The sequence below is a fragment of the Symphodus melops genome (assembly GCF_947650265.1).
Source record: "Symphodus melops genome assembly, chromosome: 1".
Lineage (NCBI taxonomy): Eukaryota > Metazoa > Chordata > Actinopteri > Labriformes > Labridae > Symphodus > Symphodus melops.
Window position 1 is genome coordinate 7,970,099 of NC_136691.1, and position 15,819 is coordinate 7,985,917.

Consider the following 15,819-nt stretch of genomic DNA (forward strand, 5'->3'; position numbering starts at 1 on the left):
AATTCCTGCTCTCTTATCTCATTCATCTGTTTTACCGTCACAGCTCAGGGCCTCGACCAACTTTTAGTATTTCAGGAATGTTGATGCGCTGCCTTGCAGACTGCTGGCACTAAAAATAGACATTTACAGGAACCACAGTGAGTAAGCAGCCCTTATCTACAGCATCATGTCTGTAAAATTAGGCTTAACATATGGCTCATATTCACAGTTAGAATGATACAGGACAACAATATTTGGGGGGAAAATCAAAAGACAGACAAGGTAGGCTGTATAAATGACTCAAAATCTGTGAAAACACACCAGAGATTGGTTGCTCTTAGAATAACTTTTATTTATTTTACTTTACAAAGAGGTATCCATCAAAGCTTTCGGATAATGAATCTATATTCAAAAACAAATAATTTGTGAATAATCTATTTAGACAGTGGGATAAAAGTTTGACAAAGGAGGCCAGAAAGTAACAATGGATTGCAGGCATTGACAGCAACAACATTTGAGACAAATAGATATTGGATGTGTCCAAATATTGGATAAAAACACATTAAGTATCAGGTTTTAAATGGCAATGATTAAAATGTGCAATACAAACCAATGGCAGTCTTGATGGTGTTCCCTTTTTTTGGCTTGTCAAAGCAGAGGAACACTTGTTGATTCTGCAGATATTAGCTGTGTGTTTTCTTGTATGTGACAGCTGTATAAAGTAATTGGATGCAATGAGAAAATAATGGCAGCAAGGTGTGGAATAAAAAGCTGTCTACTTGGCATTTAAAATCAGTCAGGTGGCACTGAGTGCAGTGTCATGTTATGTCTAATCAAATGGTTTTCAGCAGTCTTCCTCTGGGCCTCTTGATGCTTTCTTGTCAGGAAAGGGCAGGTGCAAAGTTACAAAGGCAAACACTGCTCTCTAGTGGGGATTCAGTATATAAACAAAAAAAAACAAGGACGGGGGCATTTAAGGGCTTTAACGCGCACAAAAACACAATCATTAAAGAGAAAAATAAAGAAATATAGCACTTTTTTTGTGAAAATCTACAGATGCAGAATCCATAAGTTAATAAAACATCAAATAATATCTGTGTAGAGTTCAACTAGAAAACTGAAAATGTATAAAGGGATAAGAGTGTTGACAAAACATATAGGTGATCTATCTGTTGAAATCTCATGTATCCCCGATAGCAGGAACTGTAATACTGATCGCTGCATACTACAGCATTTGACTGTTGAGTATAATACCACATTTGGTAATATTACAAGCCATTAAGAAAACTGCCATGTGCCATGAATCTTCTAGATTTCAAAGCAAATAAGCAGGGCACTTGGAGCTTAAGGTGATTCAAAATTCTGCTATGAAAGCTTTGGCAGATCAGGTGAGGAAGGGTCTGGATATTGTACATTTATAGGCCAGCGTCAACAGGACGACTTAAATGTTCCAAGACCATCTCAGCTACTGTAAATCAGTAGACCTCTCCCTGTATATTCTGTGTAGTTAAACTTTGCTTTAGAGGATGCAGCAGAAGCATCCTTTCTCCTCAGCTGTCTGTCTGAACAGGCCAGCTAGGCTCTCTCCACAGAGGGGAATCAAATGCCCGAGGATGAACTCTTAATCTTAGCAGACTTTCTCTCCTCCCTTGGAGGAAGTGAGAAGGGTAGGGAATTACAAGCAACCGGTTGTGAGGAATCAAACCTCAGAATTTGTATGTTGCTGTGTACCGTATTTAGATTGGGATGTGAGGTTGGAGGGGAGAAGGGTATACCATTTTCCTGGCTGTCGCTCAAAAAAATAAAAAAAGCTCCTGAAGTCTGAGCCCCCGTCAGCCAGGTAACCCAAAACCTGGAGTGGGGAGTCAGCGTGGGATATGGGGAGAAGAACAATGTGGCTCTTTGTGCGAGGCGGGCAGAGAAAACAAACCGTTTCCCCTGGAAAGAGATCATGTTCAGGCTCCATCTGAGAAGACCACACAAGGCCGATCTAAGCCCTGTCTGCTGTGGATCGCAAGGAGAGGAGGAGGAGGAGTGCACACACACACACACACACACAAACAGACACACTTCAGGTCAATGTCAGACAGGGTGAAGATCTGAGATGCTCCATATCGAGCGCTCACTGACCACAACATAACACAATAGCCAGAAATACTCTTTGGTCCAAGACGAAATATGTGACTGTGTTGTTGTTCTTCTCCATCTTTGATTAGCAATATTTTGGCCATCTGGACTGCCTCCTGGATGAGCACCCTGCTGGTCTACAGGCAGAGCAACACTCTGGTGGGCTGACAGGCTGAGGAACTGGCTTGAGGGTGTTAGCACTGGCGTTGTCCACAAGAGGGCGTGGCACTGAGTCTGGCACCGCCATACAGTGTTAAACAGGGAGTCTGTTCATTAGGTGGAGAGAAGGGAGGAGGAAAAAGAAACAGGAGTGGTAAGATTTTAAAGATTCTTGGCTGATTCTCTTACATTTACATCTTTAAGCATATTTTACATCTACCCCTTTTCTCTGGACACTGATTCCATAATCTGCCCATTTGACATGAACACTGAGATAGAGGCTTTCAGTCATGTCAACACTCAGATAACTGTCGCACGGGGCACAATCAAACCATGAACATCTGGCCTCTTTCTCTCTCACACACATACTTGCACAGACTTTCATTCAAACACAAACACTCACATGTAAGGGCCAAACCAGGGTTCGGTATTCCCTCTGTCCCTTTGCGTTTTAGTTTCAAACGCTCAGCGAATACCCATGTGGTGGGATCAGATTACACGGGGCTATAAAATATCCCAAATAAAGGCAGGGAAAATCGAGACGCGAACAAAAAAAAAAGAAAAAAAAAAAGAGCTGTTTCCTGAGGTGAAATCCTGGCTGCAGATTCTGTCAGAGTGGGAGATTGTTTTAAAAAAAACTTTTCGCAGTGGAGACAATGGAACAGGTCAGCACTGCTGGATTCAGAGGTGGCAAGCTAAAGTCATTCACATACAGCAGCCAGCTCTCATTACACACAACGCAGGGCCATAAATCCGTCTGCACAACACAAGCAGCATGCTGTGATTTCATATGTATTGGTTACTAAGGGGACCCATGAAACCACAACAAATGACAAAGAGTTAAGTAGGAACTCATTAAGTGAAAGGAGATCTTGTAACCTAAACACAAAACATCTGGGGTATAAGATAAAGGTTCATGTTGTGCTTTCTCTATCGTCATTCATAACATTATTATTAAGACAACCCATGGCCTTTGGAAAGGGTAATGGAGAGAAAAGCAAGCCAGATGAAATCCAAACCATCCCTGTAATATCAGCGGATTTATCTCAGGGCATACAGTAAAATGGTAACATGATCTCATTATGGCGAGATACCAATGGGTGAGGACATCGGGTGGTGTTACAGCCATTTGGACGGCCAATCAGGCAAGTGAAATCAATAGGGCCTTTGATTGGTCCAAAGTAAGGAGGATTTTCTGCTACTCTTAACAACAACATCTGGTTGGCAGTGGTCAGCAGTGGTGAGTGAAATGAAGGAAACTGTTTGAAAGAGGAGAGCTAAACCCACAGGAAAGAGAGAGACAAGCCAAGTGCCAGAACAGGGTGTCATTATGACATGTGTCGAGTTTTGCCCCTTAACCCCAGAGCTCTAACACAACAGACGGTTTGCTTGCATATCACAGCGCCTTGTAGTCTATCTGACACTCTGTCTCTGTAGCGACATCAGACTCATGTCTGCACTGCCTATCTGTCCTTACTGCAAATAAGTGGGTCACACTTGATCACCCAGCCTGGATCCACCCTGGTTGTCAGGTTGGATAGACCACCTCAAGGTCATGGATTTGATTCATCAGCGGCTATCTGTCCTTGTCAAGCCAATATATTATTCCATCTTCTCATTCATCTCAAACTTTGCAAAATAAAGCATCAGTTAATTGGTTAAAATGTAGAACTCTCTCGAGCTCTGTTAATCAGACAGGGATTCACATAGCTCTGCAAAAGTGAGCAAACAAAAAAAGGTTGCCGTGCAAACAAAGCCTTGTGACTGTCAGGTAGTGGTGTAGTGCTCGCCTTTCAAAGTGACTCTCACTGCCTTTGCCCTCCACCTCCTTTCCCCTGTTGTAACCTTAGAGCCCCAAGGAGTGCCAGGTTACTGGGATTCTCTCTCTTTGGCGCCATGCTGTTTAGTGCCCACGCGCATACTGTGAGACCTGTGATTAAGCTTGCACTGTTTGTGTGTGTGTGTGTGTGTGGTTGTATGGATGTGTGTATCTGCACATTTTCAAAACCCTGGCTTTTGAAATAATTAAACAAATCTAGAGTGCCACGTGACTGGGGTTTGCCACAGAGAATAAAAAATGGGGTTTGGAGACCTAATGCCAATAAATTTACCAATCAACTTGGTATATTCGTAACATAACACTCCCTTTAATCTCAGACACATTAGCTGTTGGTGACATGTTTTCTGGATTAAGGTTATGAGTTTGAAAAAAACAACAACATAATTTTGCTGATATCATTCTTAGGTTGGGACAACAATGAAATGCTTGAGTGAATTAATAATGTCAGAACCCCTACATTTATATGACTAACAACTTTGATCAAAGCAGCCCTGATGGTTGCATTATGAGTTTGATGCTATCTTTCCTCATCACGTAAAAGAATATCTCACCTCTTTCCGCTACTTATTCTGATCACGGATTCGTAGGCATCGCCTCTTCAGAGCGGGCTCCATGTCTCCAGCACTGGGAATATTAGCAGGGCTCCGCAGGCTACCCTTATCCCTTAGCTTTGGCAAGAGCAGTGGGGTGGTGGTCCCCCCCGTCTTTGGTGCTGTTGGCAAGGCATAGGCATGGTCCTCATCAGGCACATGGGGGTCCTCTCCTACCTCTCTGACTATTGCTAAGGGCTCTTCTGATTGACTAACTACACCCTCAGCCGGCACTTTGCCAACAACAGAGCACTTGTTCTCTTTGATAGACTCCAGCTCACTGACTGCTGGGTCAGGGGCTGTTGCTGGTATTCTCTGGGTTAAGGATGAGTCCGGACTTGGGGGTGTTGAAGAGGGTGTTGAGGAGGACATTCCATTTGGACCATGGTCCTGAGATATCAGGGAAGAGGATGTGGCATCCATAGGATGACTGCTCCCACTGGGGCTGATTGGTGTGTTTAGAGGTGGAGAATGGGAGTCCTGTTGGTGGTAGAAGTTGTCATGTAAAGGGGAGTGTGATAATGAAAGGGTTGGTCTGATGATATTGTGGAGCCCTGATCTAGAACCCTGCCCTGCTCCTGACTCCCCAAGCTCTGATACATCAAGCACTCCATTGGCACTTGCTCCCAGATTCACTTGGGTCCTTTGAAGAACCCTTTGGATAACTTGCCGTTCTGATTGTGGCGGCTTATAGTCTGCCAGTCCTTCAAACTCTGGGGCTGAGTAGGGGGATTCATTGTACAGTGCTCTGGGGGAGGATGCGCCACTGTGGGGCGTGGATGTTGGAGATGGGAATGGCCTTTCTGATTTAACCCTATCAATGTCCCTTGTGATGGGGTCACTTGGTGAGTTTCTACCCAGATTGTTGGCTATCAATCTGCTGTTCCCTTCAGGAATCTCTGGCGTTGGTGGCCTTGTAGCCCTGGCTCTACCCCTATCTGTCCCATCTGGCACAGGCTGAATTACACTTGGAGTTTCTGGGGTTGCCTTGGAAGGGACTGGAATGGGAATAGGAATAGGTATAGGGACAGGTAGGGGGACAATGATGGGATAAGGCACCAAGATAGTGGGTTGGGGCAGAAGAGGGCTGAAGGAGGGAATACCAAAGTTCATTAAGTGTGGCATTGGGACAGGACCTCTTGGCATCATGTTTAAGGGTGGGGAGTGCAAGCCAGGGAAGTACGCTCCTGGGAAAGGGTGCATCATACCAGGGGGATTCATGGACGAGGATGTCGGTGGCTGCAGGTGAGGGGAATGAGGAGGTCTTTGGATAGGGCTTGAGGAAGGGGCTGGGTGTCTGGGAGGGTTGGCAAGGGGGCTTCTCAGGCCCTGAGCATAGAGTGGAGGTCTGATGAATGGCATGGGGATTTGAGGTACTGGCTGATGTTCCAGAAGGGGACGAGGAGGTGGGTGAGGATGAAGGGAAGCAGAATGGGGTGTTACCTCAACAGCAGGGGTTTGTGGAGGATGCTGAATAGGTCTCTCCAGTGCCCTCAGCCCAGAGACTGTGACTTTGGAATTAGAGGAGGAAGCCTCTGAGGGAGAGATGGAGGTGGATTCGGCTGATCCAAGGATTGTTGCAGGCACTTTAGGGGAAAGGTTTCTACGACGAGCTTCTCCTGCACTGCCACTGTTCCAAGAATCAGGAGTGAGTAGCTTTTGACTTCCCAAACTGTTCTCTGCCCTCCCTTCCTGGCTTGATCTGCTGGGACTGGAGCTGGTAAGAGCTGCACGAGCTTCTCGATAGAAAACATCCATCTTGTACTGATTCAGACACTTGGTGCTGCAGAACTGGAGTCGTTCCTCACCAGATCCAAAGTCCAGGTATTCTTTAGTGTGGCGGATATGCTTGCACCAATCACATACCTGTGGTACAGGGGAGAGAGACTGCTGAGGGTCAATTAAGGAATTGATCTTTGCCGAAAGATTTGTGCAAATATACAGTTATCAGAACCCTACATTTTAAGGTAAGAATAATGCAAGCTACATGTGTAAAAAACATTTTAATTTAGTAGCTTCATAGCATATTCTTGGTAAAACACAAGAAACACTGATGGTGTCCTTACTCTGACATTGCTGTTTATCTTTAACACCAGTCTGGGTGAGTCCTCTGTATGAGGATGCTGAGGGGATCGCTCTCCATGGAGGTCTTCATCTCTGGCCTGACAAGGGGAAAAAACTACAATGTGACACATTGACACTAACCATTGAAAAACAGACGTCTTTGATGGATATATTCTCCTATTTATGAATGTAGCAGCACCTGCCCAACATCAAATTGTTGCTGAGATCATTATGTGTTCTTCATATTAAAAGTGACAAAAGATAATGATAGTCATCAAGGTAGGAAACCTTTTGAAGATCATGCACGGCACGAAACTCTAAAAGTAGGAACAAGGAAGTGGAATTACTGTGCTGTGAAACAAATATGACTTTTTAACTGAGCAAAGCAATAATACATTAATGGATTGTCATTTTATTAATAGTGTTTCTGGTATTAATATAGGAAATTCCTCTTGATTTATGTAAGCTGATCTGCTGTGGATCTGAGTGCTCCCCCATTTCTGTGACCCACTGAGTCGTGTTGAGTTACGAAACATGAGGCAGCTGAAGGTAAGGTATGCACTGAAAGTGGACACCTCGCCCCAGGCCTCCTGGCTTTCCTCTCAGACAAGCAGCGACAAGCCAACGGCAATGCTTTCCTCCTCGCCTCCGAAAAACTAGAGGGCTTGTTGCACAGAGTCTGCACCGCCCTCTTTTTTGTCTTTGTCGTTGTGAGAATAAAACCTACCACCGTATAAACAACAGTGAGGGTGAAAGGCGATACAGCTGCTGTCATCCTCACATCCAAAGAGGGTATATCCATGTCGTAATGGAAGGTGAAAAATCATGGCAATGTACACCTAAGCGGTTCACCAAAGATGCAGCTTTCCTTTCCTGCAGACCAAAGCCACTTCATGGCAGTCCACATCTCCTTCAATGTGAAAACTGATGCTAAGTGTCCTCTCTAAACTTTGACCTCCCTCCCACCATACCTATACTGGCTCCTCCATAATAACCAGACAGTGTCTTCCCAAAGATACCCTTTTTAAATGATGGTACATTTATCCATCTTTTATCACCTCACAAGATCAGTATTATATGTTTTTGAAGGTCTCTTTAGTTACCAGTGACCGTTGACGCCTGGGTGTCTTGTGAATGGAGAGTGAAACAGTTGGAATGTATGTCTATGTTTATATGCTTAAAAATCCGCTGAATTAATCATATTAAAAAAAGGTATTAACAGGTCACTCATTACCATTATCACAGGATTTCCAACATTTTACCAACAACTGGACAAACCCAAATAATAAAATGTGTAGACTCATTTATATGTATTTTATACATTCTTTCATTACCACTGACCTTATTGCGTTTGAAGTAAGCCCGTCTGCAGGCGGCAAAGCACTTCTCACTGCAGAAGCTTTTCAACTCTGAGCCCATACATAGAGAGTAGCGTTTCACCCCTTCCTTCTGGCACCAAACACACACTATCTGCACATTTTGTACATCTTCCACTGAAGGGGAAAGAACAGGAAAAAGAGGATTGAGGTTCAATAAAACGGACAATTTGTTTAAAGAGGTTGTTTTGGCTTTTTGGTTTACATTATTTTTGGTGGCAAGACTAGTTTGTGCTATGGTTAATTCAAACAGCAATGTTACAAATCGTTACCTCCTAATTTTTGGGACCAGCATGTTTAAGAAGCCTTTGTGTCTTTATGTTTGTGAACAACTCAAGATGCGATTTTGAATGCGGCAGATGTGTAATTGTTTAAAGAAATCAAGAGATATGAGTTGGCTTTGTCTCTTAAGTTAGGAACTAATCCTTTATCCAACTAAAAAAAACGGAAAGTTGTCTTTCATCTTAAGTTTTGAGATCTTCCTATCAATATTTGGTGGACAGTGAACAACCACTAGTCCTTTATATAACACACATTCAAATACCTGTGTCTGTGAAAAAGAAAACAACTGTTGATGTTCTAAAACCCAAAGGAGAAACAATAAAACAACGCAATCCAAAAGATCATCATCACTTGAATTTCCCTCGGGATCAATAAAGTATCTATCTATCTATCTATCTATCTATCTATCTATCTATCTATCTATCTATCTATCTATCTATCTATCTATCTATCTATCTATCTATCTATCTATCTATCTATCTATCTATCATCACCAACTTCTACAGATTGAATGAGGTGACTCTTGCTGAGATGCACCTTGCAACACCTTGCCCTTTGAAACCTTCCCTGTCCTTGAGTATTGTTTTTGACCAAATCAATAATAAATCAAGAGATGCTTTTGGGTATAATTCATTTCCTGACCTTTCCTGAACTTATGTTATATGACAATCCTATATTTGTCTCTTAAGTGGACAAAAAGAGAACAAAATGATCCCTATGGGGAAAGTAAAGTTTGATATTGCATTCTATCCTATTATGTAGTATTGCATCACATATCTTCCACTTGAATCATATTACATCATATTGCACTATATCCTATCCTAAATACAAACAAGTCACAGAAGTAAATGCAGCTCTCTGAATTTTTCTCATTCACATTACTGACCCTGCACTCTGACTTTTCACACATGATCCTGATACCAGTAGGGGGTTGAGTTTGCGTGTGTGAAACCAGAGACAGCAATGCTTGAAGAGCAAGTCATATATATGAATTTGTACTTTCATCGATCACTACCTGCTGATGGCTTTATGAGCGGAACAATGACAGGGGCGCTCTTGTGCTCTTTGGGGGTAGTTAGGGATGAGCTCGTTGAGGAAGAGGATGGCGAAGAGGATGGAACACTGGAGGACTCTCTCTCTCCACTTTTTATTGCCAGGACGGGGTGACATGCGTTGGTTTCCAGGCTCTTGAGCTTTGGCAATGAGTTTTCTGAAAGACATAAAGGTGAAAGTGTGAAATGCAATAGAAGAAAACCACTTGGAAAGACACTGTAATAGCAACAATGTCCTTCATTTATTTCTAGAAATCAACATGTGGTGAGAACCAACGGACGTATCTGAATGAATGAAACTTGAGACGATAAAACTACAGTATATAGAGTACACATTTGCACAGTGACTCAATGTCTGCACTGAAACCTGCAGAACCTGTTGGAGTGAATTCAAGAAAACTCTTCTCCTCCAGTGAACTGTCCACACCAGCCCTCACCTTTTAGCACAGACACATGCTGTCTCCTTTCTCTGTAGTTTCTTATCTCGTTGGCCTCCGAGTCTCTGAGATCTACCTTGTCGTAGCCGTACCATCCCAGCAGCTCATTCATGGTGCTTTCTGCAAACGTCTGCATGAGAAAAAAAGAGGAAACAAATCACTGATTAGCCTTCCATGTAAAAGGATAGGGTAACTGAGACATGGCACTGCCTGCAAATGGGAAATTGTGAGCGAACATCTTAGGGTTGTTAGTGGAACTTTTTAGCCTATGTTAAACAAAATCAGACCTCCCTATGCTGAATCAATGTGAGGGATTCTTTCTCAGCCCCAGCCCACTTTGGAAATGAATACGGGCACAGTGGAGTACAGTATGACGCTTTTTCCATGATGTGTTCAAGTTGTTTACTCTTGCTAAATCTGAGACGGAAAGGTTTTAAACCTAACACCAGTGTGAAATCTATGAATCATCCATTGTTTATCTCTCTTAATTGGAAAAAAAGAGGCAGAAAAGAAAACTGTTCTCCACAGATGGGATGTGTGGTCTTTTTTTTTTTTTTTTTATTACCACCAGATGAAGAAAAAACATAACACAAAGGTCTCTCTCTTTATCCACCCACCTCTCTCTGTGGCTTTGGAAGAACCGGATTGGAGGAGAAACCTGATCCCAAACGGGCAGAAATCAGAGCGGGACACCCTACACCACAGTGAGGTCCCACGGTTCTCGGAAATGCCCCACTCCTCTTCTCTCTCCAATGTCCGCCACTTTCTCTCTCTCTCTTTGCCCAGCTTTACCCGTCCCTCCCCTTGTCCCCCCCCCACCCTATCTTCCCCATCCTCCCCTCCACCTTCTAGCTATGACACCCGACACAGCTCTGCCTCTCAGGTTTCACCCTTTTCCAGCACGGCCTGGCCTGCTGTGGTGGTGTTGTAGTGCTGTAGTACTGACTGCACATTCTTTCCCCTGCTTTCCTCACTACGACCTCTGCTCTGCTCTCGGGCCTCAAGAAGAAATGGATCGCTCCCTCGCTTGCTCACTTTCTGCTGTGCATGTGTGTGTGTGTGTGTGCGTGTGTGTCTGGAAGAGTGTGTGGGTGAGTGCAAGCAGCGGTATCATATCCAGCTAAATATGCCTAACGATGATTAAAGTGAGGTATCCGGTGTCTGGTGTTGCGCTTGGGTCTGACGTGGAGGGAGTAGGTCCGAATGTGGTGTTGAAACAGATGTATTACAGAGACAACACTAGGCTGGACTTCAGCTAGGCTAGAAATCTTTTTTTTCTGCCTTCCTGTCTGTCTTTTTTTCTCACTTTCTCCTCTACCATTTCATAATTAGACTTATTTAAAAAGGCGCACATCTCCAAGAATTAACTCTATATTTATAGTTACACACACAGTCAGCTCGCATGACTCTGAGTTTGTTCTCTATTACCACTTGATTACCCACCTGAAAAATAAGGGGCTAATAAAATATATGTTATATATGCTAATGTCATATATTATTGATGTATGAACAGGTCAGTAACTGGTAAAACATTTAGGCTGACAGAAGGGCCAATATGGACACATTAGTATTGCCATAGATAGGCCTACTAGTAACCTATATCGACGAGGATATCGATAGCAATACTGGTATCTGTTTTGAGAAAACTCTAGTTTCCCATCAGATCTCAGTACTGTGATGTTCTGCAGGATGTGTACACATTAATGGCAACTCTCCTACATGCATACAGTCCAGTATCATTTACTGTTTTCCTGTTAACGAAAGATGTTTTTTTTTTCACCCAGCCCTCAACTTCCCACAATGTTGTTTTTGTTTCTTTCTGGCAGTTCAGACAAACATCTGCTTTGTAAGAGTGACAAGCCATATCCCAAACCACAGAGAGAGTTGCAGCCAAAGGCAACAAACCGGGGCCGACCCTGAGATTCAGCCCAGGCAGGGCTCACATCAAGAGGGGGATAGCGTTTCACATGTTTTGATTAAAATTAGTTAAGTTGTAACACTACACCTCCCTTGGATATCAAGCACTACGGTCCAAACCACTTGCACAAAAAAGCGCACATTTCCGCTCTCACGAAAAGGCCAGAATCCCCCCATGATCCCCCGAGAAATTGCATGTCTTTTTACTTTTCTGGGCTCCTGCTTCAGGGAGCATTGGGTATCTTTTACCACCGCAGTCGACACTCTCAAATAGCCAGTGTCCAAACCCAAACAAAGACGGCAATCCATGGATTAGTTTCCATGCAGTAATAGGTTCATAATGGTGGGAGGGAATCATGTCTGTGTGTCCTTTTAACACACAGAGGGGAGATTCTTCAATAAAAGAATACAAATTAAAAAAAACAAGAAGATGTTATCATAAAACAAGAACTTTGGTTTGCCTTGGTTATATTTAAACTATTTGAATTGTGTGTGCTTTAGTGTATTCCCATTGTGCAAACAAGTGAGTGCTTTCAGAAAGTTAATACTATCCTCTTTCTTGTTTTCAAATCATAAGGGCAAGCCTCTGTGGTACAATCAGCAAGTGAGCAAGAGCAAGGAAGAAGTGACGCACATCTGGATCTCCGCAGGACTTAAGCGTCTGGCCACAGCTGGCCTGAGTGGCGTCACATGAAGGCAAAGGCTAATACTCTTATTCATTGCAAACAAGATAAAATGGTGTATATCTCGCATCTTTAAAAGAAAGTCCTAGGCTATATTAAAAAGTTTATAAAGCTTCGTTTATTTCCTTCATAATGGAGCGAACGTTTGAGGTCCTAGTGTTTTTACTAAATTTGCATAAATTCGCATTAAAGACTCAAGAGCTCAATCACTAAAAAGAAAAACACTGCAATATTCCCTGCATTCATTCGTGCGCAGAACACCTTTTGGATTTCTTGACTGGTGAGCCTTCTCATGCGCACAGAAGTTGCGAACTTCTCACTGGATCGGAAAACAAAAAAAAAAGTAATCAAAAAGTCCCTCTCACCTTCATCTCCTGGTTGATCTCCCTCTTTACGGGGTGCGCAGGTTTCCTGCTGCGCTTATTTTCCGGAGGTCTGCCTTTCTCCATCTCTGGCATAGTCCTGTTCTGAGGGGATCCGGTCCGGATCAGAGTTGGGTCTTAACAGGAGGATTTTTTTTGTTTTAATGGTGTAACTCTGAGTGAAAGCTGTCACTCCCGGTGACAGTGACTGTCATTCCCGAACGCGCGAGTCCCTCATCTGGGGCTTCTCATCATGAAAGTCCACTGAACATGCGTGCGCTCCGGACAGGACACTCCACCGACGAATAATTCCCACTCTCTGTTCTGCAACACCGTCAAGCACCTGCCGTGATCAGATAGACGGTTTCCGGTTAGGTATTTCAAAGTAAAGTCTCGCTTTAAAGACGATGGTATTAAAGTTGTGATCACGATGCTAATTGAGAAAACCAAGACTATCAACCATTTTATTTAATGGGAATTTGAAATTAGTTTGAACTAAGAATAAATTGTCAAGGGTTTTAAGGGTCTATGAAAGACAACACTTGTTCTCCAAACTTAAGAAATGATAAATTTAAATTATGTGAATAATAATCACAATTAAATAATGCCGTATTATGTATGAAAAACAAATAAAGACAAAAATATAAAGATATAGACTTCCAAATGATCTCCAATTACAACTGAATGGAATTTGTTGCATTATACGCATGTAACAGAAACTAAAAGGAATATACCGTAACACAAAATGTGAATTCATACAAGACATCATGTGCCTTGAGATAATGTAGGAGGTTTAATTCTACAGAATAAATGTCTTGTGTTTAAGTGAAACAATAATACTGAGAAAAACATTCTACAACTGAAAATAATTTTCTTACAAACGTAATCCAAACATGTCCTTTTTTTTTTTTTTTTTAAGTAAGAACTGAGCTCTATGTTATTTTCTCTGCAATGTCCTTCTTATGCACGTTCAGGTCTTTTTATTGTGAAAGGGAAGTATCCTCATTTCCTTCCAAAGTCATACTCTTTATGTGTAACTTGACGCTGCCCTCTCAGGATCGGGAAGGGAGGGCTCCCTGAGTGGATGTAACCCAACACTTGGCGCCCACCCCTCCCAAATCTCAACAGATACATTTCATACGGAATGCAAAGACTGTGTTTTATCTGAGGGGACAAAGTACAAACACTGTACAAATACTCTTGTCTTAAAATAAAGAGATGAAAAGAGCATGCTGAGTTAAATGATACCATGGTTGAGGGGCTTTCTGAAATGGCATCTGTTTGATCACTGTTTATGTGTGTAGCAGTGTGTGTGAGTATAGGCTATGGGTGCAGCACAAAAACACCTGAAATACCCATATTTTGCATCCTAAATCGTGCACCTAAATCGTGCACTCGTGAAAAGTACAATATGCCTGAGGGCTGGATTTACACTTACAGGAGGGAGATGTGTGTCCTATGACATGGGCACAGACAGCATCAACATAAATGTTTGTCCCCTGGTTATTCTCGATGGTAAGTGCCAGACGATTTATTACTATATCATATTTCCAGGCTGCTGATGAAAAGATGGAAAGGATCAGATAACATCCAACTACATAAATACATGTTATTCCAGACAAGATAGATAACAAATTATCTTACCATATTCTGCTATCTATACTATTTTTAGTTTTTTCTATTTAGATATTGGATAGAAATTGCATCTTTCTAACTATAAGAAGGCTGAAACTTTGTGTTATTGAGATAAATATGAATAACAAAGTTGGTCTGGAAGAAATTGCTTGGCAAACTTGACTTGACTTGCATTGCATCCTTACATTTCTCCCTCTTAAAGAACTTTTACCTGGACATCAAACCCCATGAAGACAGGCAGCAGGTAGACAGACAGGCGGGACAGTGTAGGGCTGTTTCAGAACCTCTCTCCTCTCTAAGACCTGTCTCCAGCAGTCCTCGCTCTGCTCTGGTTGGAGGAATCCAGGGAGCTTGCTCTTGTAAACAGAAACACGATCCAGTGCACAGGGCTTAGGTTTCGCCCCTCCGTACAGCCGCTGATGATACCCGATCCTGCTCGGCTTTGGGAACAGGGCTTATCTGATGCCTCACAAAAGGCCCCTCACATCTGGTGCCTCTGCAGGGAGCGCTGTCCCTTTTGGTTCCTCTGGGGGGTGAAGCAGAGGATAAGAACTTCTCACTATTCCCTTGAAAATCCACTAACACAAACTACAGAGTAATAGAGACAGTACAGTTACAATGTCCAACATCTGGACTAAATCATATCAATTGGCCACTTTGTTTAGCATTACTTGTATTATGGTCATGGATATATGACTACAGTGAAAATACCCTGACAATTAAGAAATGATTGAAATGTTGTACTGCTGTCCTAACAGAGAGTGTGAGCTCCTGAGGTTCGCATTTATAGGTTTTGACCACTAGGGGGCGGTGTGTCTACATTGGCTTGGAAATGGTGTGAAAATGAAAAGATTGCTGTTTACAGTGCATCAAAGAACATACAAATATGTCATGATAAAGGTTTTTTCCCCCAATAATATGAGCTGTAGTCTTAAAAAAGGACAGCATTTTCAAAGTTATATTCAACTGGATGGATTGAAATATATCGTCTAATTATTTAGCCTATTTTAATGTGTGTTTGTTTTTTGTACTGCAATAGCCTAATGCAACAAAAATAGTCTCCAAACAATTTCTTAAAAAAATGAAAAGTTTTGTTGAAATGTTTAGAGGATTTGGAACAGTTTAATGGTTAAAACAGTCTAGTGATTAACCAGTGTAAAGTAGCCAGTAAAAGGATTTTATTAACTTCACTTAATCAAACTATTTCTTTGCAACAACAAAATCAGAACACTATCATCAAATCAAAATGTTGTAAATGTTGTTTTTATGTACTGTTGCTCTGTCCTTTATCCAATTGGTTGTTCTCTGCTAACTTT

At 42.3% G+C, this 15,819-nt stretch overlaps 1 protein-coding gene across 3 annotated transcripts; it reads right to left on the bottom strand.

Moving 5' to 3' along the window:
- Positions 1 to 310: 310 nt before the first annotated feature.
- On the bottom strand, positions 311 to 15,023 carry LOC306822583 (sine oculis-binding protein homolog). Of its 3 annotated transcripts, none has more exons than XM_079341705.1 (8): positions 14,715 to 15,023; positions 12,872 to 13,211; positions 9,907 to 10,036; positions 9,433 to 9,627; positions 8,101 to 8,252; positions 6,762 to 6,857; positions 4,657 to 6,561; positions 311 to 2,372 (listed from the first exon to the last, which is right to left on the bottom strand). In XM_079341705.1, exons 2-7 carry the CDS (start codon positions 12,962 to 12,964, stop codon positions 4,666 to 4,668), a joined length of 2,562 nt encoding a protein of 853 aa, XP_079197831.1. In that variant the 5' UTR covers positions 12,965 to 13,211; positions 14,715 to 15,023; the 3' UTR covers positions 311 to 2,372; positions 4,657 to 4,665. The 3 variants fall into 3 exon arrangements, with proteins under 3 accessions (XP_079197831.1, XP_079197829.1, XP_079197830.1); XM_079341703.1 differs by having other exon boundaries at positions 4,657 to 6,582; XM_079341704.1 differs by lacking the exon at positions 14,715 to 15,023 and having other exon boundaries at positions 4,657 to 6,582; positions 12,872 to 13,333.
- Positions 15,024 to 15,819: the final 796 nt, after the last annotated feature.